Here is a 22,038-nt window from a genome sequence, read left to right on the forward strand (position 1 = left end):
GACCTGGACCTGTTCTTAGTGCATGAGCTGGCTGTTTGGAACCTTGGGTTTATACAGGGACACTTTGCTCAGCCTTGAAGGAGGGGACTGGACCTGCCTGTACTGAATCCACCAGGTTTATATGAATCCCCAGGGGAGTCTTGGCCCTGGTGGAGATGGGAATGGAGGAGAGGGGATGGAGTAAGGTGGGGGTGGAGGCGGGAGGGGGGAGGACAGGGGAACCCATGGCTGATGTGTAAAATTAAAACACAAATATAATAAATAAAGAAGGAAATAAAATAAAATGTACACTTAAAAAAAAAAAGAAAATCATGTAAAGGATTGAAGCACATTTCTAGGAGTGTCTCTGAGAGTATCTCAGAGGGAAATAACTAAGGAATAAAGAAAGAGTCACCCTAAACATGAAGGCATCATCTTACAAGTTTTAGTTTTCAGAAAAATGAGGATTGATAAATCAGAAATGAAGCTTAGCATCAGCAAGCATCTCTTTCTGAATTCTAGACTAGAAAGATGAGAGCAAACAGCTTTACTTTCCCACTATCACAACCAAAAACAACTCCTACTGTCATGCTTTCAAGGCCATGATGCACTTAATGCCCCAAACCAGGGGCTGTTATATCCTCTCTTCCCTTAAATTGCTTCTTGTCAGATATTTAGTCTCAGAGAAAAACAGTAACTAAACACTCATCAATGACATTGATACAAAAATATTGATAATTTTAATAGTTTATCTATGGAAAATCAGTAAAATATGAACCCAGAAACCCTTATTGTAATGAACAGTGTGGTTAATAGATGATCTTGAACTTTTTACTAACATTAGCCGGGTGAGCCAGGGTCAGCGTGACTCTTTTTGAATACCAGGTTCTTGAGTTGCTGAGGCAGGATGCTCACAAGTTCAAGACCTGCAAAAACTACAGAGAACCTCAGGGAATCTTATCAAAAACCTATTTTGAAACAGTAAGTTTAAAAGGGAAGTTTGCATAGTACTGTGGTAGAGTCCTTGCCTGAATACACATATCCCTGGATTCAATGCCCATGCCCTTCCTCCCTAAAAAATAAGTAGGGTTGTAAAACCCTTTGTTAGCATTAGACAATTAAAGCCACATCTAAAGTAATATGCAAAATGGATAATCATGTTTAGTTAAATTTCGCAGATAACAGTTTAAAAGTACTGCAAATACACTTAAAACACTGCTTCTTTTATGTTAGGATTATAAAATATATAATACATGTACAACGTACCAGTTGAACCACAGTTGCTGCCAAGGTTCCCCCAGAACTGTCTCCCATAATGCAGATTCGAGTGGTATCTACTCCATATTCTGCAAGAACTTTATCCTGGAGAAAGAACTTGATCACAAAAATACAGTCTTCAAGGGCAGCTGGGAATGGATACTGCGGAGCAAGTCTGTAGCTTTAGAGGAAAATCAAACAAAAACACAACAAAGCCCTTGTTAAAATCGTACAATTAGATAGCTCTCATTCTTGCCACCAACAGATTCACTGATATCTTGGCCTTACTTTGAATCATGAATCTCACCAATTAGCCCCAAGCTCACTGGAAACTTCTTTCTTAAAGTGAGACATAGATTCGGGTTCAGGGTTCCAGGTATTGGTTCTAAGGAGGAACAAGTGAGACAAATTCTACAATTTTATAAAATTGTAGAATTTCATATACAAATTGAACATCAGAATTTAAGTCAACATACTCATTATGAATTATGAACATTTTATGTGTACCAATGGATTTTACTCAAATTTTTGAATTGCTTCATAAGACCAAGTACTATTATGTCTTTTCATTTTTTCTCTGTGTCTGTGTGTGTGTTCTCTTTGGAGGACACCTCAACTGGGCTATCACATTTTTATTTCTATCACCTTAATATCTATTAGAATTTGTGAATTATTCACATGCTTATATTAATCAATATCCATCACATGGTCCTTGCAGATATTTAATATGTGTCCTAAATATTTGAAAATTAGCATATTATGAAAAATGACATACAAATATCATTACTCTTCACAGTAAGGAACAGCAAGTACCTAAAATCATGTAGAATGCTTAAACATTGTACAATATATCACACCATTTAAAAAGCTTAGTAAAATGATTATGTGTTAAATTTGGCTAAAAATTATTGCAGGAAAGGCACAAATTTTTACTATTATAATTTAGATATTTTTCAAAACTTAAGCAATTCATCTGGTTCCATTAATAAGTAATTATGAGCAGGACAGAACTAATCTTTCTAGTATGTCCTATCTGCCCCCAATATACTCTGAACTATGAAATTCCTTGAGGTGATTTTTTGTCTGAGGTCTAGAATTCTGTAAATCTATTTCTACACTATTTCACTATGGAATTGTCTAGCTGTGCAATAATCTTTTCATCCTCCTGATGGGAGTCTCAGCAGTTTAGAGGACACAATAGTTCATAAGATAATAAGCACTTGCTCATATTTTTGTGTGTTATTGGAAATGTTTGTAATAGTCATGAGATAATAAGACATTATTTAGATAATGTCTTAAAATATTCAAATTCCCCCCCAAAAAATGCTAGAACCAAGAGCAACACTAATTTTACACTGTTTTATAACCATGTCAAAACCCAATATCCCAAGCATATAATGAGTATACATTCTATACATGTTACTTGCAGATAAAATAAGCTACTTGTGAAATTTAGATGGTTATGTAGTCCTGAGAAAGCTTAGCTTGTGTTGTGAGTGCTAGGGCTGTGGTAAGAAGTATTATCGTTCTCTTACTTTATTCCCATAACAACAGCATTAAGCTTGTTTGCTGTCCATCTGTTCAGGTCGTCATAGGATGACATATCTGAAACAGTAGAAATAAATATAAACTGGTGCATTGTAAATAGAAAAAAGTGGAATCCCACCAATACATACGAATGTGTTCAAATTGTAGAATGTGATTTTTTTTAAAGAAATCCTGTAATACCCACTTTTGTTGTCATATAGAGCAAAACTCTGTCAGAGTTCAGGAAAATAAGATACTCTATAACTCATTACCACATTATTTCATAAAAATATTAGTAGTAGAAGAATTAGGAAATCTGGAATTAAGTGAAAATATCATTGTAGCCAGTATTATAATTTTCACAAATTCAGAGATTTACTATAGTTAATTTTTTAGGAAACTTTTCAATGAATGGACATCAACTTACTTAAAGCAAGATGCACTATTAGTGTAATTAAAGCAAATGAGTTTTTCCTTTACTTAATACTTACATATTTACATAAAGTCATGAACATTTAATTAATATATAAGTAAACTTCATATTGTCTTTCTGTATCAAAGAGACAATTTAATTTTTATTAAAATCAAGTAATAGCAGGTTCTTACATTTTTAGCTCTTTAAAAAAGTTAACTGTGGATGGAACAGAGTTATAATCAACTTAAGTTATTAAGAATTAAATAGAATTAAAAGAATTAAAAAGGAGAAAAAGGAAAATGTTTTTATTAAACTTTTAATAGGTAGCAATGTCAAGACTCTATTAATAGCAATATGTATTAATTCACCCAAAATGCATATATTGGCATTCATCATGTTAAATATAAATATGTAATAACCACCAACAAATAAACTGAGAAAATAAGAATTTTAGTAAGAAAAATAATAAGTTTATGAGAATTTTCAAAGTTCAAAGAAATATATGTAACCACATATAGTTGTAATATAAAGTTAGAGCAAAGGCAGAAAATGGGCAATATAAGAAAATAGGAATAGAGGATCTATACTTCAATACTTGACAAAAGATTTATCAGTAGGTGGTCAATATATCAGTAATGTTTATTAATAATTCATGTGGCCATATTTTCTCATTATGAAAGATAGAGAAAGAAGGAAAGAGAAAAGAAGAAACAATGAGGAACCGCCAGGAATGAAATAACAGGAATCTACATAGTGTGGACAGGAACAAGAAGATGATCACTATTTTGTGATCAGGACATGTCATAAAATGTAGGATCTAGAAGACAGTATAAAGTAGTGCATGGTGGTCACTACTGGGCGACATTTGCTTGTCTTGTGCTGTTGGGGTCTTATTCATTTCCTTGTTTACTCTGTGAGAGGAGACTATGTTGTATTTGTTACAGAATTCACATGATCCACTAATGGCCAGATATGCAGCCCATTTCACAGTTGAATTTATTTATTGAACTTAAGTTCAGCAACAAAGTTAGGGATGGAAAACAGGATGGCAAGGGGGCTAGAGTGGAAACAAGAAGAGAAAAATGTGGAACCAATAAATGGAATATTTAAATGTGGGAATATTAATATTTGTAACATCTAAACAATAACTTATCTCACATGGTTTTAGCTTTTCTTTTCTTTTACTGTTTTAGTTGCAAATGAAGGGATAAAGCAAAGAAGGGAAAAATTTGTTCATACAAGCTAACAGTAAAGAATGTTAATGTAGCAAAGGGCATTACTTTCAGACTACACAGCTCAAAGAAGGATCAAAAGGAGAGAAAGAGACAGACATGGAAACATGTCTCTGAAAATAAAGCTCAACTAGGTAATAACTAGAAAGAACATCCAGGGTCAACAGACGTTAAGGCAGAAAAGACAGTGCAAACTTAGGAGTCAATAAAGGGGGTACAATTGCAGGTGGAAGAAACATAAATCAGATGATGGTTTGGAAGGAACTATCCCAAGGAAAGCAGAGAGACACATCGTGGACAAAAGATCAACGCATCTTTTCCCAGGATGGCAGTAGAGCAGTGAAGAAGGGATCAGTAAGATGCTCATAAGTTTCAGACAGTGCAAAATGGGTAAGGAGAAGTAGACTAGGAGAGGCCAGACATATGGACTTTTGTGCTGGAAGGAGCAGGTAAGGTTGGAAACAGGATGGAAATTTAGAAATATCATTGGGGTAAAAGCGAGGTACTAACTGCTTTTGAGAGGGGTCATTTTCCAGCAACAGTTTAGAGCATGGATAGCCCACTCATCAGGAGCATGAGACTGAATGCCCTGGTTTCTGCTGATAAGACTGTTACTTCCTCCCCTTGCTAACTGTGTGACTTAGAAAGCATTCTTTAATCCATTTATGTCTTTACCCCTACAACACTGATGATAATTATCTGAAAAAAAGTTTACTCAGTTGGCTGCCCAGCTGAACACAATAGTATTTTTATTTATTTTATATGTAGTTTTCATTTACTCTTCTCTCATATCTTACATTCTGACCATGGTTTTCCCTCCCTCTTCTCCTTGTGGGAGGCCAGCTGGGAGACTGGCTCCCACATTTTACCCCAGGATACTCTTGAGGAGTTAAGGATAAGAGATTTAGATAGAAGAATGGGGAGGAGAGAGAAACAGATAGAAACACAGGATAACCTTAGGAGGGCCTGGATTGTAATCCACCGGCCTCTTCTGTCTCTTCTGAAGGACTATTTATAGGAATGCCAAGGGATGGAGCAAAAGACCCCTCCCCAGCACAGCCAAGTGCAGACCCTTTCCAATCACTTAGTCACCATGCACATGGCCAAGCAATCCTCTAATGCAGCTCTGCTGGATAAAGCAAGCTCAGACCTCACTAGGAAACCTTTTTGGGCCTCCACAATTCCCCATCTTGATAGGAAAAAGCCCCCCCCCCCAGACCCCTCAGATAGACTGTGCCTGTTTTAGGTCATTGTTCTTGATTAATTTTATATACATACATTCAGGAAGTTATCAAGAAGAAAGTTGCCTATTTTGCCTACCAGCCTCTGGCAAGAGGGAATACAGAGCTTAACTCAGCTCTGACCCAGGTTCATACTACTAGCTGGCAAACATCCACAGCAATCTCCATAGCTGTCACACCTCCCAGTAAAGGAGCAAAGGATAATAAAGATGGAATATCCTTATTGGGATGGGTCTAAGGTGATTACAGCAGTCTTAGCCACTCCAAGCCCTTTTCCTGGATCAAAACTCTCTCCTAACTGATGTTCAATGAAATTTTCAAGAGACTATTTTCATTTCCAGGAGAAAACAGTCATTTCAAATCATTTCAAAGTTTCTACAAAATCCCATGCTAATTATAAAGACACTGTTAAAATTATGTGATTGTGGGAGGCTTATTCCTTTGTGAGATACCCCTTTCTAAACAGAAACAGAAGAAGAGTGGAAGCTTTCAGGAAGAAGACAAAAAACTCTCCTAATTATGACTTCTTCAATTTTAAGCTATCATAAAAAGTATTCAAATGTATCTGAAGGTAAAACAGTAATAAAAACTTCCAGATGCTTCTAATGTAATTTATTTGGTTTATTCTTTAAAAATTAATGTTATCTAATTTGCCTGGACTAGACAGATGTTGATGAAATAATAAAAACAATTCTATTATGAATTTACATTTAACATTTACACATTTTACAAATCCACAGTCAACATACACTTTTTACATTTAATATTTATACTTTTTACATGCTTAAATCGAAAGCAAAATCTATAGAGCAATTTTAGCACATATGTAGAAGAGATCTCTTAACAAAACTAACTTACCTTCAAAAGCAAACTCTATAGCAAACATCTAGAAAGAGTCTCTTAACAGAACTTACACTAGAATCTCTTAACAGAACTAACTTACTTCCTTTCAACAAGATAGAGAGTACATAAATCATGAGTTACCATTATAAGTGAACTCAGTATTGCTTTATTTCTGAATTTGGAGTTAAGGTCATCTTTGATATGAGACTAGTGTGGGTAGCCAGCAAGATTCATTTGGTGTCTAAGAGGACAGTATTTCCCCCTTCTTAATTTTTTAAAGCTGCTTTTTAAGATTACCATGAGTTCTTTTAATGATGCCAATGTTTCATCTTGTACCTTAAGCACAACTCAATCCTATAAGGTTTTTTATTTTTTCACAGTTGAAGCAATTTCCCAGTGAAAGGACCACTTTCCTTTGTTTTCTAAAAGATTTCAAAGTGGCTTGTTGACAAGTGGTATTAGAACTTTAATTATCTCTTTAGGGGCAAGCTTTTTGCTTGTTCTTAGTTCTCAAGAGCTAAGATTAAGCTTTCTAACTGCTTGAAAAAGAAAAAAATGTAGTTTTCAGGCAATAATGCCATTTTGAACTGAAAAACTACATTTCCCATACTGCCTTTCTCTTTCATCATGCTGTTACATTTTGTACTACATTTTCCACACTACATTTCCCAGGTTGCCCTTCTGGATCTGGCAGAAAATTTCCCTTCATATGGTCTGTTTACAAGCTAGCGTGCCCCCCACCCCCATGGGAAGTTTCTGTTCTCCCTGAGCTTGCTTTAGGATTTCCTTTTACCATTTGACAGGTGTACCTCTCTAATTAGAATTTTCACCTGCCACTGTTCCTGGAACTGGTCACATCTGTCTTCATGCTTGAAGCAAAAACCCTTCAGGGCTTGCTTCCCTGCTTTTCCAGATCAGTGAAGGAAGATGAAAGCACTTGTACTAAAAACTTTTTCAGAGAGGTCTTTTCCCCTGATAGAAAAGAGAGCTTTTTCAGAAAGATTTTTTTTTTTTTCACAGCCTTGGATGCTGTGTAGCCCCTCCTGCTGACATGGGTTTGCAGTCAGGCGGGCAACTGTTGGCGTTCCTGCCAGCTTTGATTGTATGGTCCTCCTTTTTTATGCTAGCAGTTTTCCTGGGTCCTGTACCTCCTCTGCCTTGGCCCCGTGCTCGAGGAGGAAGATGTTTGACAACTACAGGAACCCTAGAATCCCCAGGATGCACTCAAACTTGCAGGTGCTTGCTCCCTTTGCTAATTGCTTCCAGACTGTTGGTTAGAAATGGAGAAACAATATTAACAGTAAGAATTAGCAATGTTTCAGGGGACTTTTAAAAAATATACTAGGGCAGATATGAGTGATTCTCCCATTCAGATAGATATTTTGTCCATGTGTATTTAATTTTTTGCCCTTAAGAAAGAGAAAATATATGAGAAAGAAAGGTCTGAAAAGCTTTTAATTTTTTAGAGAGAAAGATTGCTATTTTTCCCAGGAGAGCTTTCAGTTTTTGAGAAAAAGATTAAGTTTTTTCCCCCAAATTTCTGTTCTTTGACTTTGACTTCATGGTCAAGTGGAAACTAATTTTGATTGTACGGTGTTGTAATGATGTTTGCTGGTGGAACAGAAAATTTTGTTTTGTCCAAATTTGCCTCAGGAAAATTCTACCCTGCTTCTCAAGGCTTGATTTTAAGTTGTTTTCAGGCAAAAAGTTTCCACAGGAATCTTTTTCTGCCCATTTTTTCCCTCATCTTTGATAGATTTTTCTGACTCTTCCCCTGGATCTTGCACACATACCTCTATAGTTGGTAATTGAGGACATTGTTTCTTTGTCTTGTTGCTTATCCTAACTTTTTCTTAAACTATATTCCTAACCCAGTATTTCTATTTTCTAACTTACTCAAAATTTTTTCCTACACTATTTTTCTATAGATAGAAATTAAGAAAGAGAGAGAAAGAAAGAAACCTAGATAGAAATATATACTGCAGTCTCGCATTTCAACTTTGGCATTCCACTGCCTAACTTGACTCCTGAGAATAAAATACCATTGCCTTATCAATTCTTATTGGCATGCCTTACACCCACCATGCACCCTGACACTCTTTTCACCAAGTCCAAGGTCCCTGATCTGGGTGCCATCTGTGGGAGGCCAACTGGGAGATTGGCTCTCACATTTTACCCCAGTGTACTCTTGAGGTGTGAAGGATAAGAGATTTAGATAGAAGGACAGAGAGGAGAGAAACAGAAACACAGGACAGCCTCAGGAAGGCCTGGATCCTAATCGACCAGCCCCTTCTGTCTCTTGTAAAGGGCTATTTATAGGAATGCCAAGGAGTGGAGCAAAAGACCTCCCCCAGCACAGCCAAGTGCAGACCCTTGCAATCACCTGGTAACCACACAAGGTCAAGCCATCCTCTAATGCAGCCCTGCTGGGTAAATCAAGCTCAGATCTCACTAGGAAACCTTTGTGGGCCTCCACATCTCCTTCCAGTCCCTCCCCTCTCTCCTTTCCTCCAGATCCACTTCTACTCCTTCCCTTCAGGAAAGAGCAGGCCTCCCATGGATACCAACCAAACATAGTACATGAAGTCATAATAAGACTAGGCAATCCCCTCATTTTTGCTTATCTCAAAATGACCACAGTTCATGAAAAAGTACTAGATACAATAATTAAGTTACAGGGTCATTGAAGAAAAGGGTGTTATCACTTGTTTCTTATGTCTGTTAAGTACACAGTATGAAATCCCAACATTTTGGTACATCGTGAATCCATAAGACATCAAAAGTCTAAAATGGTCTCTGTCTCTGTTTCTCTCTCTCTCTCTCTCTCTTTCTCTCTCTCTCTCTCTCTCTCTCTCTCTGTGTGTGTGTGTGTGTGTGTGTGTGTGCATGCCTGTGTGTCTGCCTGTGTGTCTTAGCTACTACACTCTCTTCTGGCTTAAGTGGGGAACTGATTGCTCAGCATTATTTCATTTTATCACTTTAATACAACATTATGCTTTGTATTCTAAGCATCTGTATAATTTTTGCATCATAATCTATAACTTGAACAAATATTAACAACAGTATAGTAGTGGATATATTATTTCATATCCAACAATTAAAGTACCCGGTTCACATCAGTGTTTCATAAAATTTATATGATTAGGTTATTTTAGTCTGAATTCAGAGTTTATTCTTTATACTTTCAAATCTTGGCTATCTAAACATTTATTTAAAAGTGAAGTTTTCCTAATGAACAATTTTATTTCCCATGATGTTTTACTTACCAATATGAAATATATGAGCCATAACCCATAAATTCCAATGTATCTCACGTAAGAAGCACGTATTACTCAAGTCAACATTATATTGATGAGTACTTTGTCAATCCACAGCACTTATTTGAATATGAATATATGAACAACACACACATCAGAAACACACTTACTGCAACTTCCAAAAACAAAGGCACCACCATGAATGTGAATTACAGCTGGTCTCCATCTTTCAGATTTCCTTTTTGGCAAGTACAGACGAACAGGAATGTCACTAAAGTTTGTGTCAATCACTGTAATGTTTTCATCTGAAACTGGTTTTGTAAAGTACATTGTTGCTACAATTGAAAACAGTTCTTCATATTTCATAAGACCTATGTTTTCAAAAAATGTAGCCTATAAAAAGAAGGCAAAGTTTTAAACATTAAACATTTTATAATAACAAAAATTGCACACACTCATGCAATGATAGAAATAAACAGTGTGATACACTTTAGAGGACCGATTTTATCTCTAACAGTATTTGGGCAGTATGAAATTCTCAATATGTTCATCTGCTCCAGACTAGCACAAGATTAAGTTCATGAACAATTCATAATGGATGGCAGATGCATCAATAAAATCCTATCCCTTTGAGAAAATATTGGCGGTTAATAAGAAGGAAGTCATTTTCTTGCATAGCTGTTAAATGAGTTGCCCTTGCTATAGTAAATAATCTCCTCCCAATGCTCAAGCAAGGAATGCTATTAAACTCATTGGATAGCACAGAAGAATCAAGCCATGAAAATGCTGGGGGGTGGGAACCTGTTGAGAAAATGGATTCCAGTAGACACAGAAAGGAGTGAGAGAAGGGAATTCATCAGGTAAATTCATAAATCTGTCCAACAATAATAAATAAATGCTTGGAGATACTAAGCTTCTATTGACTTGGAAGCTTCATCCCTACTTGCTAGCTTTTATTGGGCTTAAACATGCTATGTATATTACCAGAGAAGGAAAGTAATCATCAATTTTACCCAACTGTGAACCACATGAACTACAATAACTGTAGGACTAGCAAGACTTACCTACTCTTGCATCAGTGGTTTGAACATCATGGGGGTAACCAAATACATTCTTATTGGATTTTAGTCCTATTATACAAGATGAAAATTACATCTAATACCATTGTTGGGTGAAGAATCTGTGGATAGACAGGTCATAGGCTCTGTGAGTGAACCTACTGCTGCCACCCTGTTAAATGTACATAGTATTAAATTGACTCCTAGTGACTTACTTTTATACCCATAGCTTAATATATCTCTCAATCCTCATTAGTTTCTGTTTGGAGTAAATTGTGATTAATGCAGAGATACAAAATAAACTAAGTTAGGAAGAATAAAAGACTAATGAATACTGAACTCTAAATGGAACTTCTACAGAGTCTTCTCTTCTTCAAAGCTCACAGATGATTGCAGAAGAGGAGACTGATGTCAGGAGTGATAATTACAAGTTACTGTGGGCCATGACAAAATTACAGCTTATATCAATTGAGAATTCAGATGCCAACCCACTAGACTAATGGTTTTCTGAGGGAGAAACCCTGTTAGGCAGGGTCACAGGCTCTGAAAAACCAGTTGCTTTCATCGGTAATTTCACTTGTGCAATAACAGTTATGATAATTTTATATTACCATGCATTTTCAGGTAATATGTACATGTAATCTCATGATTACATCTCAGTCTTATGGGCATATGTATTTGTGGATGGTCAGAAACCTGAATTCTCTTTTAGATGTATAATTCGATGTACAGACTATATGCTAGGATGTGCTTCATGGCTGGATCTGTTGATCCACAAACACTTAAAAGCCTGCTTTGTTCCTTTTGCTCAGACTAACTGCACACATTTTGCTCATTTTTTACCTCAGAGCAATTCTAAACTAGACTAAAGGATTTTGTAAATAGATCATAAGTTTAAAACTTTACAATTATGCACAAAGTCAGAGTTGCAGGTGTCTAACCAAGGTTATCCACACAAAGCACCCTAAGAAAAGCATGCTAGTTCTTTGCTGGTCAAGTCTGCTGACAAAGAGCTATGTCTTGAAGTTTGTCATACTGGGCACTATGCCCCTTCCTTCTGGTCCTGAAACCTTGAAACATTGTGTTGCCATGGCAAATAGCTTGGTTCCTTATTACTCACCCTAGAAATATGTTTTTGACTAATGAAAGGTTAAATCTTGCAATTTTTTATTGCTTCAAACCTCCTGTAAAAAGAGAATTTCTAGGTTAGAGAAAAAGAAGCTGGAAGACTAGAATAGAGAATTAGAGGGAAGTAATTATAGACAATTAGGGCAAGAAAATTAGAAAAAATGTGGAACAATAAAGAGACATGATTTGAAGAACAGGCATGTGAGCTAATTTGTTTGACCTCAGACACCCTGTTTCTTTCACTTCCTGTAGTGTCTGACCTGAACCCTGAAGAGGACCTTGAGGCTGGATCTCAAAGGCCTTTGATAGAGTGAAGGGCTGTATATGCCAGAGATAATGAATAAATACAAAGAAACAGGGTACTCAAGGTACAACATGGCAGCTGGATGTATGACGTCATTGATTGTGACAGCATGCATCAACCTATGTAAACTTAAAACAGGATAAATCCCATCATGGAAGATGCAGGTCAACATGCAGTCTTTTCCCTTAGCCAAGGAGCTATTGGCAATTTTTAGCTGGTCAGAGAGGGGGAGTCAGTTTTTTATGAGTGTGGCTTCTGGTATGTCACTTGACTACCTATAAAAAGTAACATCCAAGAGTATTCAGGAAGTCCAGTTTAGACTTGATGGGTGTGGAAAAGAGACAACACAAGTAAGGAATGTTGTATGATTCAGTAGGGAGTTTCAAGAGTGGTAAATATGGTCAAACACCATTGTACAAAATTCTCAAAAAACTAATAAAACAGGAAAAGCATGGAGTACAAATAAATAAAATTAAAAATATTAAGCAGTCTATGTTTGGAAGTAATGGTAATCTCATTTATTGCCACCAAATTTCCCAATATATTTTTCTATATATATATATATATTGAGACAGAATTTCTCTGTGTAGTCTTGGCTGGCCTATAACTTATTCTGTAGACCAGGCTGACCTTGAATTCATAGAAATCCTCCTGCCTCTGTCTCCCAAGTGATGGGATTAAAGGCATGTACCATCACCAGCTGGTTGTAATTTTCTCTAAAACAAAATTATCTGAAAAGTGGCATTGTAGGTATGTTTCAATATTTTATTTTATTGTGTTGGTCATTCAATTTAGTGTTATAAAATTATGTGTGTGTGTGTGTGTGTGTGTGTGTGTGTGTAAACATGTTGGCCATGTGTGCTTGTGAAAGTCAGGTATAAACTTGGGTGTTGCTCCTCATCTTTTGAACTTGTTAAAGATAGGTTCAATTGCTCCAGCTGTATATGCCAGGCTTTCTGACCCAGCAGCTTCCTTGGTTCTCCTGTCCTCCCCCCTCCCACTGTGGGAGATGCGTGCTACCATACCCAGCAGACTAGGAGTTCTGGAGACCTGAAGGCAGATCCTAACCCTTGCACAGCAAGTGTTTTACCACTATGCTGTCTTCATCATCTTTAGTTTAGCTTAATATTTTAAAATGTCATCCAATTCTTATATAAATCACAGTTTATGTTCCCCCCTTTCAGCTATAAAATAGCAACTTTTCATTTTCTTAAGATCACTTGAAGGAAAAAGAAGCAACTTTTTATTTATACCATTGAAAACAGGTTTTCTTTAGTATTTCTGATAAGTTATATAACATATTACTGACCAATTTCAGTTAAATCATTGTATATTTTTATGTGACTAGAATATTACAGAGTATATACTGTTGTGTTGGAAGTTCCTTCAGTTCTACTTGTCCCTGTGGTCCCATAGCCACTTATAAAATAATTCATCAGAAGCTTATATTAATTATAAATGTATGCCCTATGGCTTTAGTTTCTGGATAGCTAGCTCTTTCATCTTAAATTAACCCAATTCCTATTAATCTATATGTTACCACATGGCCATGGCGTTTCTGGTCTGCTGACACCTTGTTGCTCCTTTGGCGGCAGCTGGCATCTCTCTCTACTCTACCCTTCTCTCTGTACTTCTGCTTGGATTTCTCACCTGGCTGTAAGCTTTCTTGCCATAGGCCTAAACAGCCTCATTTATTGTCTAATGGGAGCCACACATATTCACAGCATACAGAAAGACATCACACAACACTTCCCCTTTTCTGTCTAGTCAAAAAGGAAGGTTGTAACTTTAACATTAAAATTATATATTACAAAAAAGTTATCAATCAATAATTATAGTTACAATATTAGTGTTTGTATTTAGCAAAATTAAAGAAAATATTCTATCTTTTATACATTTTTTTGAGCTGGGGATCAAACCCAGGGCCTTGTACTTATTAGGCAAGTGCTCTACCACTGAGCTAAATCTCCAACCCCTATACAACTTTTGTGAGTGTAAATTTTATATCTAATTTATCTTTTATCATGACTAAGGAAAACTATAATTATAAATATTTAGTCTTCAACTCCATCAAAGCCCCCAGAAAGATATATTACCTAAGTAAACAGGAAGTGCATGGCAAGCAACTTCCATAATACTAGAAATGACAGAGACGTCTGGCTATCTGGACTGTCATCTAAAGTTCTTCTGTAACATTGGGGCATCTATCTTCAGTCTACAGTCCTAGAGTCTCTGGCATAGCTTTCAGTGAAGCAGGAAATTTTAAGGACTGTTCTGCTCATTCTGGTGAAGTTCATCAGTTGCTTCTATCCATGTCCTATAGAATTTTTGGCAGTTTCTTCTGTGAAGCAGAAACTTGAAGGACCATCTTGCCTTGAAAAGTTCAGTGGTCACTTTTATGAGTCCTGTATGTCCAGTTTATACAGCATCCTGTGAGGCAGTTGAGGCAAGAGCATTTTTCCCCAGTGGCTAAATTTTCCATAAAGTAAGCAAACTACATAATGAGTTTCTTCAATGCCCATCATCCTCTTTGAAGTAATTGCTTCTGCCAGGAGCAGATGTGTCTCACTGTCCACAAAAGTCTAAGTCCTTAAAACATTTTAAATACCATATTCTGTAGGTCCTTGAAGTGTTTGAAGATTACCTATCTAATTGAAATATACTTATGTATACCTAGAAAACTTAACTACTATAAGTTTGATTATCATAGATGACTAATAATTAATCTGTATTTTAATTATACATTACAATTTTAAATGAATTGCATAAACATAATACATTAAACAAGAGTAGGTATTAAATTAAAATTAACTTTAAATTTGTGTCAATAAACTAAAATTCATAGCAATGTAAAACATTTCAAACAAGTTGTTGCTTTTTAAAAGTAGATTCTATAATCTACCCTTTTATCCTATCATATCTATATCCCCTTTTCTTCTTTAGAAAGATATTGCATTTATAATCAACCCACTTTAAGTAAAAATAAACATTCATAAACAATATTTTAGGAATTTGGGCATAGCTTCCCACACTACTTCCTGCTGATTGGGGTGCTAGCAATCTTATGGGGATCCTGAGAAAATTCAAGATCATGGTCAAGTCCTGGGAAGACAAGCTATATCCTTTGTTGATAGATACCATCTGTCAAGGTTCAGGAGGTCTCGCTTGGAATGAGTCCATAATGTAGCTTGAGTTTTTCTTTCTGGGTACCACCAAGCCCTGGCAGTCCTGTAGCCCATTTATAAAATAAACATACAGATGCTCATATTATTTAAACTGCTTGGCCATTAGTCAGGCCTACCATTGTCTAGCTCTTACTCTTATACTCAGCCCATTTTTGTTAATCTATATGTCACCATGTGTTCTGTGGCTTTACCTGCTGCCTTTACAATATGCTTCCTGGATGGCAGGCTGGCGTCTCCTCCTCCCCCTCTTCCTGTTCTCTCAATTCTCCTTTCTGCTAGTCCCACCTATACTTTCTGCCTGGCTACTAGCCAATCAGTGTTTTATTTATCAATCAACCATCCACAGCACCATAGTCTCTTGCTTTCTGTGGAAACAAAAGCAGAGCCTCCTTTCCAATGGAATATATCCTTAGATCCAAATTTTGAAGTCAAGATACTTTTAAAATATATGTATATTGGTTTAACTCAGCAGCTTTTACAATCAAATGTTGCTTTCCAGTTAAAATCCCAAAGACAATATAATCCAGTCATTCTCTATAATTTCCATCTTTATGTGGTTTACTGTATTTTTATATATTATTTTATTTTTTTAAGATTTTATTTTTATGGCTATCTATATCCTTTCTCTTCTCTCTCTCAAGCCTATGTACCTTTTTACACACAATGTACACTATTTAAAGTTTTATTCCATTTCGATCTGTCTTATTGTATATCTACAATCCTTTTTTGACCATTGATTTAAATTGCAGACTGGCTAGGACCATTGATTTAAGCTTCCCTGGCTGCTGGCTCTGCCCACCTCAGCTTCCCAACATGGTGGAGGTATGTTTATCCCCAGCTCTGGAAATCATGCTCACCACTAGTTTTGGGAAGCAGTGGGTCTATGCCTCTATCAAGAAGTGTGTAGCACAGAAAACTTTTTTTTTCTGTCTGTACTAGCAAAAGCTAAATCTGTCATGCAGTGCAGCTTGGAGATGCCTCTGTGTACTATGGTGGGAATCTGCCATGCTGTAGGTTGAGCCCACATGCTCCAAACCTGCCATTCTGTACCTCAAGCCTCACACAGATGTGTCTCTGTATCACAGTTTGCATGAGAGACACCACTAGGAAGCTGTTTTTAGCTCCATTTTAGCACCCTTTTTAAAGCTTTATTCAGGTTTTAGGTGGAAATTCTTGCTACCACATTGAGTGCCAAATGTAGCCAGAAGCCAGAAGTTTCTCTGGTCCCACCCAGCCCTGTAGTCCCACAGATGCTTAGAAAATAATTCCTCATAGGCATGTATTAATTACAAACTGTATGCCCTGTGGCTCCCGCTTCTGGCTAGCTAGCTCTTTCATCTTAGATTAATCTATTCCTATTAATCTATATGTTGCCATGCAGCCATGGCATTACCAGTCTACTGGCATCTTATTGCTTTTTTGCTGGTGGCTGGCATCTTTCTCTACTCCATCCTTCTTTTCTCTGCACCTCTGATTGATTTCCCACCTTGCTGTAAATTTTCTTACCAGAGGGCAAAACAGCTTTGTTTATTACCCAATGTGAGCCATACATATTCACAGCATAAAGACATCCCACAACATGTCTTCCTCATGATGTTAAGGTTATAAATCTATACAGATATTATACCTGTTTACATAATGGTGAGAATACTTACTCCAGAAACCCCCAAGGCTGATCATTTTTACACAGATAGTAACTGAAGAACAAGATGAAATGCCATGTATCTAAGCCGGTGGTACATATGATCTTCTTTGTATATTAGCTGATACATTATAAAACTTAAAAAAAAAAATTCGTGATAGGGTTTCTCTTTGTAGTTTTGTGCCTTTTTTAGAACTCACTCTATAGCCCAGGCTGGCAATGGTCAAGAGAAAGCCTGCTCTGACCTAGTCTGGTGATCAGATGTCCAAACACCCTAACAATCATGCTGGAACTCTCATCCAATAACTGATGGGAGTGGATGTAGAGATCCTCAGCCAGGCCCCAGGTGGAGCTCCATGTGTCCAGTTGTCGAGAAGGAGGAGGGACTGTTGGAGCATGAATTGTTGAGCCCAGGATTGGAAAAATTACAGGGACAAAAGGCCAGACGAACAGAAGCACATGAATTGTGAACCAACGGCTGTAGAGCCCCCAGCTGGATCAGGCCCTCTGGATAAGTGAGACAGTTGAGTGGCTTGGACTGTTTGGGAGGCATCCAGGCTGTGGGACCTGGACCTGTCCTTAGTGCATGAGCTGTCTGTTTGGAACCTGGGGCTTACACAGGGACACTTTGCTTACCCTGGAAGGAGGGGACTGGACCTGCCTGTACTGAATCCACTAAATTTAAATGAATCCCCAGGGGTGCCTTGGTCCTGGAGGAGATGAGAATGGAGGGGAGGGGATGGGGGGAATGGGGGGGGGGGGGCAGGAGGGGACAGGACAGGGGAACCCATGGCTGATGTGTAAAATTAAAACACAAATATAATAAAAAAGGGGGGGATAAAGATGTGCACCACTGCCGCCCAGCTATAGATTTTATAAACAAAAGTTAAAAAAAAAGCTAAATTCTAAAAAAATGTCACAAGTAGAAGATCAAAACAGAAGTCGTATAAAATACTTCAAGGAGTGTCAGGTGCTATTGATGGTATCAGAACTGTTGTTCTGTCATTTTAAAGATTTTTTATCAACAGTATAAAGCTCTCAACTTAAAAGCAAATATGCTTATATAGAAACATGCATATAAGAACATCTATTAAGAAAAATAGCCAGGGCTAGATGGTTTTAGGGCAGAATTATACCAGACTTTCAAAGAAGAGTTAAAGCCAATATTCCTTAAATTATGACATAAAATAGGAACAGAAGGAATATTGCCAAATTTGTTTTATGAGGCCACAGTTACCCTGATAGTTAAACCACACAAAGATTCAACAAAGAAAGAGAATTACAGACCAGTTTCCCTTATGAACATAGATAGAAATATTTAACAAAATACTTAAAAACACAATCCAAGATCATCTCAAAAAATCATACACCATGGTCAAGTAGGCTTCATTGCAGAGATGCAGGAATGGTTTAAAATAAAAAAAATCAGTCAATATAATCCACCACATAAACAAACTGAATGAAAAAACAAACAAACATGATCATCTCATTAGATGCTGAAAAAGTCTTTGAAAAAATCCAACACCACTATATAACAAAATTATTGGAAAGATTAGGTATACAAGGGACATACCTTAACATAATAGGGGTAATTTACAGCAAGTCTATAGTCAACATCAAATTAAATGTACAGAAACTCAAAGTAATCTCATCAAAATGAAGAACAAGATAAGGCTGTCCACTCTCTCTCTACTATTCAATACAGTGTTTGAAATTCTAACTAGAGAAATCAGACAACTGAATGGGATCAAGGGGATGCAAATTTGAAAGGAAGAGGTCAAAGTATCATTATTTGCAGATGATATGGTAGTATACATAAGCAATACCAAAAATTCTACTAGGGAACTCCTACAGGTGATAAATGCCTATGAGTGAAGCAGAGAACCATCAGGAATTCTTTCTTTTTGTCAGTTGTATTTGGTTCTACCCTATTTCTCTGAGCTATCCATTTTCTATAACCAGACAAGGCTTCTTGTAGTGGGACAGGGACACCAACCCAGCCACAAAACTGTCAAGGCAAAACCTGTCCTGCCTGAAAGATGTGCTAGGGAAATGGTGGCTCTGAGCTTGTGGGAGCTGCCAACAAATGACTGATCTACATCATACTCAAACTCAGGTCCAAAACTACTGAGATGGCCAGGAACTGGCAGCTGTGTAGCTCAGAGAAATAGGATAGAACCAAACTCATCTGACAAAGGAAACTAATGAAATGATTCCTAATGATACTTGTGGGAGAACAGCTCTGACCTTATTGAGGGATGCTGGTAGCAAAAGGTCATTGGACTATGCAGCAGGTGACAAATAGTGTACAAAAGTTCCATTTAACAGAATCAAGGGTTTTCATAGAGGACTAAGCTATATCATGTAAGGCATGTTGGTTATTGCCTTTATTGGCTGTTTCTTGTTGCAAACTTCTTATGAAGTTATAGCTATGATGTTCCCATTACCATGCATTTTCATAAAATGTGTGAATGTAATCTTATTTCAATCTTATGGGCACATATATCTTTTGGTGGTCAAGAAGATGATTTTTCATTTAGTTGTATAATTTTGATATATAGAAGGTATACTAGGATATATGTGGTAATATATTGTGTACCCCAATGTATTGTGTTCCCTAAAAACTTATTTGGGGACTAGAGGATCCAGATGTGTTGGTCTCTTGGTTCCTGGTCTGGCTGTTGGATGATAGACTGAGCAGAGTTCTCTGGAGAACACCATTGGACTGCCCTTCACCTTTCCTGGACCCTATAGCCTATCCCTTCATTTGTTGTAAGTTACCCCCCCCCAATAAACCTTCCTTTTAACTATGTAGAGTTGCCACCAATACACTTCCAAGACTTACAGAATGTGGCATTTAATATGTTTAATAACCTAAGGCTTCACATCAGTGAGACATGTCTGCTCCTGGCAGCACCAATCTAATTCAGAGAAGATGATGAGCATCAAAGAAACTCCATATAGAGTTTGCTTTCTTTGTGGCAAAAGATAGCCACTGGGCAAGAAACTGCTCTTGCCTCGACTTCTGACAGTCTGCTGTCTAAAGTAGCCCATCAGGATGCAAAAAAAGTCAACTGCCAAACTTTTACAAGACAAAGTAGAAGAGTCCTTCAAAATTCCTTGCTTCTCAGAAAAGTCCGTCAGATATACTAGGCCTGTGAGGCAAAGATGTATGCCCCAGTGTTACAGAAGAACTTAGGGTAACTGTCCAGGTAGACAGATGTCCCTGTCATTGGTAAAATTTCACCTTTCTGGGGTCTTTGATGGAGTTGAAGACTAGATAACCATAGTCAAAGTATTCCTTCCTCAGTTATGATAAAAGATAAATTAATTATAAACTTTAGAGTCACAAAGATAAAATAGATAGTAGAATATTTTCTCTAATTTTGACAAATGCAAATGAACTAGATATTGTAATTGTTTTTGTTGTATGTAATTTTACTATGTTAAAATTAAAACCTTCTTTTTTAATTACACAAAAAGGGGCAAATTTAAAATATTCCTATACACTGTAGGAATATATTTTGCTGTGATTGGTTTAATAAAGAAGCTGACTGGCCAATAGCTGAACAGAATAAGGTTAGGTGGGAAAGCCAAACTGAGAATGTGGGGAAAGAGAAGGATGGAGTGTGGAGTCTCCAGCATATTCAGCGAGAGAAGCAAGATGAACATGCTGTACTAAGAAAAGCTACCAAGCCACATGGCAAAGAGTAGATAAAAATATGGTTTAATTGAAAATGTAGGAGTTAATTAGTAACAACCATAAGCTATTGGCTGAGCATTTATAATTAATATTGTGTCTCTGTGTCAGTTATTTAGGAACTGGCGAGTGAGAAAGGATCATATGCCTAGGTGCGTTTGACAGAGAACTGCATTCAACACCCCAGGCTTGGAATGCACGTGCCCATGCTCCAGTAGGTGTTCTTACTTAACTTACTGTTCCTAATGTGAAAAAGGCTTTTTAAGTGCTCTGCTGTATGGCAGACACTCTTAAAGGAGTCTATCTTTTTCTTTTTCCTTTTCCATTTTATTTTTTAAGCTTATTCAGGCCTTGTGTGGAAATATGGCACTCATGTTAGGTGCTAAAATGTACAATGCTTTTACTTTTGGGCCACCAACCAGCTCCCAAATCATGACACAGAGACTTATTAGTTTTGAATGCTCGGCCTAGCTTAGGCATGGTTCTGGCAAGCTCTTTCAACTTAAATTAACCTGTGTCTCTTTACTTACCTTTTGCTTTGGGGCTTCCTACCTTTCTCAGTGCTGTATATCTCATTTTCACTGCTTTTCTATGTTTGGCTGGCTAGGGTCTGCCTGGACCTTGCCCTGGGTGTGCCCCTCATTCTCTCCTCCTTCTTTCATTCATCTCCTTCTTCTTTTCAAGCCTAGATTTCTCTTCCTATTTATTCTGTCTGCCAGCCTCTCCTATTCTTTCTCTGCCTACCTGTTGGCCATCAAGCTCTTCATTAGACTAATCAGGTGACTTAAGCAGGCAAAGTGAAACAAATACAACAACATGTCTTTACATAATTAAACACACATCCTTACATTGTTAAACAAATGCAGCACAAATAAAAATAACACACCTTTATACAGTTAAAGAAATATTTTGGAGCATAAACAAATGTAACACACCATTGCATAGTTAAAATAATATTATACAACAGGGTAATTGAGGTGATTGAGTCATCTTGATATCTGGTTTTGTTATTGTTAAGTAGATGTTTCAGTCCTTGATTTTTGTTGCTCTCTCTGGATCTAAGGAAAGTGTGGTAGTTATGGATTGTCCAGTAGAGGATATTTCTGCATGTTGGTAGGAGATACAGAGGAATGAATGTGGGCTATGAGAAAAGGCTAAGAGGGACTTCAGGAAAGGGGCAAAGAGATCTTGTCCACACAACCAGATGGGCCCCCAGGGTATTAGATGCATGGTAGGAGGAGAGTATTCTACCAGTAGATTAGATTATGGT

The 22,038-nt window shown here is 37.1% G+C and overlaps 1 protein-coding gene across 1 annotated transcript in view; it reads right to left on the reverse strand.

Moving 5' to 3' along the window:
• The window catches only part of LOC118585237 (arylacetamide deacetylase-like 2), a 40,803-nt gene that overhangs the window by 10,790 nt on the left and 7,975 nt on the right, over positions 1-22,038 (reverse strand). The window contains exons 2-4 of the mRNA XM_036189488.1: positions 9,922-10,144; positions 2,772-2,841; positions 1,246-1,417 (exon numbers count right to left, since the gene is read on the reverse strand). Of these exons, the coding sequence (XP_036045381.1) occupies positions 1,246-1,417; positions 2,772-2,841; positions 9,922-10,144 (465 nt within the window). The remainder of the gene's footprint in view (positions 1-1,245; positions 1,418-2,771; positions 2,842-9,921; positions 10,145-22,038) is intronic.

Source organism: Onychomys torridus, chromosome 6 (assembly GCF_903995425.1).
Source record: "Onychomys torridus chromosome 6, mOncTor1.1, whole genome shotgun sequence".
In the NCBI taxonomy this organism is placed as follows: domain Eukaryota; kingdom Metazoa; phylum Chordata; class Mammalia; order Rodentia; family Cricetidae; genus Onychomys; species Onychomys torridus.